General features: G+C 38.6%; 1 protein-coding gene across 1 annotated transcript; it reads right to left on the bottom strand.

Annotated features, from left to right (window-relative positions):
- Positions 1-188: 188 nt before the first annotated feature.
- Positions 189-791, bottom strand: LOC118755352. Its single transcript, XM_036490196.1, has 2 exons — positions 695-791; positions 189-616 (listed from the first exon to the last, which is right to left on the bottom strand). Exons 1-2 carry the CDS (start codon positions 756-758, stop codon positions 189-191), a joined length of 492 nt encoding a protein of 163 aa, XP_036346089.1. The 5' UTR covers positions 759-791.
- Between the last annotated feature and the right edge of the window lie 531 nt (positions 792-1,322).

The following is a 1,322-nucleotide window of genomic DNA, read 5'->3' as shown; positions in this document are numbered from 1 at the left end:
CGCCGCATCTAAGATTTCTTCTACATCAGTGCTGACGTCAAGACTCGACATCTCGCTGTCCACGACACATGTAGGGTATATCGACTTCTTATTTTTAAATATTTTGTGGAGTTCACTTTATGTACATAAATATAAATGAAAAATTTTATTTATTTCACTTAAAGCATATTAAAAAACCTAACGCAGACTTACTTTTGATATGCGCAGAACTGTCTAGTCCTTCCCGTCTTGGAGTTATTCGAAGCCGCTTGCTTGTAGTTCCGTTCTAGGGTATAGAATTTCGTCTCAACTTGCACCGCCGTAAACATGTAGCGCATTTCGCAAAGTTCCTTGCTAATTGTACTCCACATTTGCTTCTTGTTTTTTAGCGAAGCACTTTTTCCAACCCTTGGACGTAAATCCCTAACCTTCTGGATTAAAAATCTCGTTGGCGCATCCAACCACAGTGGCTTTGCTAAATCTGGCGATTCTCCAGAGGCCGTATCCACATTTTGCTGATATGCACAATCAGGCTGCTCAGATAGAGACATGTCTGGTTCGTTTTGGGAAAACGTTATTTGTCCAAACGTATCTTCCCCGGCCACTTGCTGTATTACACACTGCCGATAATCTGCATCTGCAGGTTTGAATACGTAAATAAAACGTGTTTGTTCACATTGCTTATAGTTTAATAATCTTAATTTCTGTTTCTTACCTGCTTGAATCTTTTTGAAAGTTCCTGGGGAACAATTAATTGTTAATTCATTGTTATTTTCCATTTTTATTCTTTATTTTTTCCCACCAAATAAATCAGCTGTTTAGCTGCTTGCAAGTTTTTGCAAATTTTGCGTTCTCGTACTTCTGTTGATATTTTGTCTCTTTGAGAGCGAATGCTGCTGAATTCTCAGAACTTTTGCTGCTGGAGAATTTTGTCCTCTCAATACGAGTACACACCTAATATGTACATACATATATTCAAATTAGCGAGGGAGAGAAGAGGAAAGAAATACACGAAGAAACTAAACAAAAACATCGAAGTAGGCATATTCATCGGCGTAGCCAGAATGAAATTTAGGGGGGGCTCGACCCTATTAAGCTCGAATTTCAGGGTACTATTTTATATATATATAAGGAAAATTTGAAAGTAAGGGGGGGCTCGAGCACCCCCCCCCTGCCCCTACCTGGCTACGCCCATGGGCATATTTTAATTGAATTTGGTGTTTCAAATATTTTTGACTGAACACTTAAGAACAGTTATAAGTTGCGTTCCTTATTTCCCAAAAAAAGTTATAAAAGGGCCGAAGTAGTCAGATTTAGTCCAAAAAGCGTTCCTTAACTCGAAA

Source organism: Rhagoletis pomonella, unplaced genomic scaffold (genome assembly GCF_013731165.1).
Source record: "Rhagoletis pomonella isolate Grant_MI unplaced genomic scaffold, Rhpom_1.0 Rhpom_scaffold_00002, whole genome shotgun sequence".
NCBI lineage: Eukaryota > Metazoa > Arthropoda > Insecta > Diptera > Tephritidae > Rhagoletis > Rhagoletis pomonella.
Note: the sequence above shows the minus strand (reverse complement) of the source record. Positions and strands in the feature narration are given on the sequence as shown.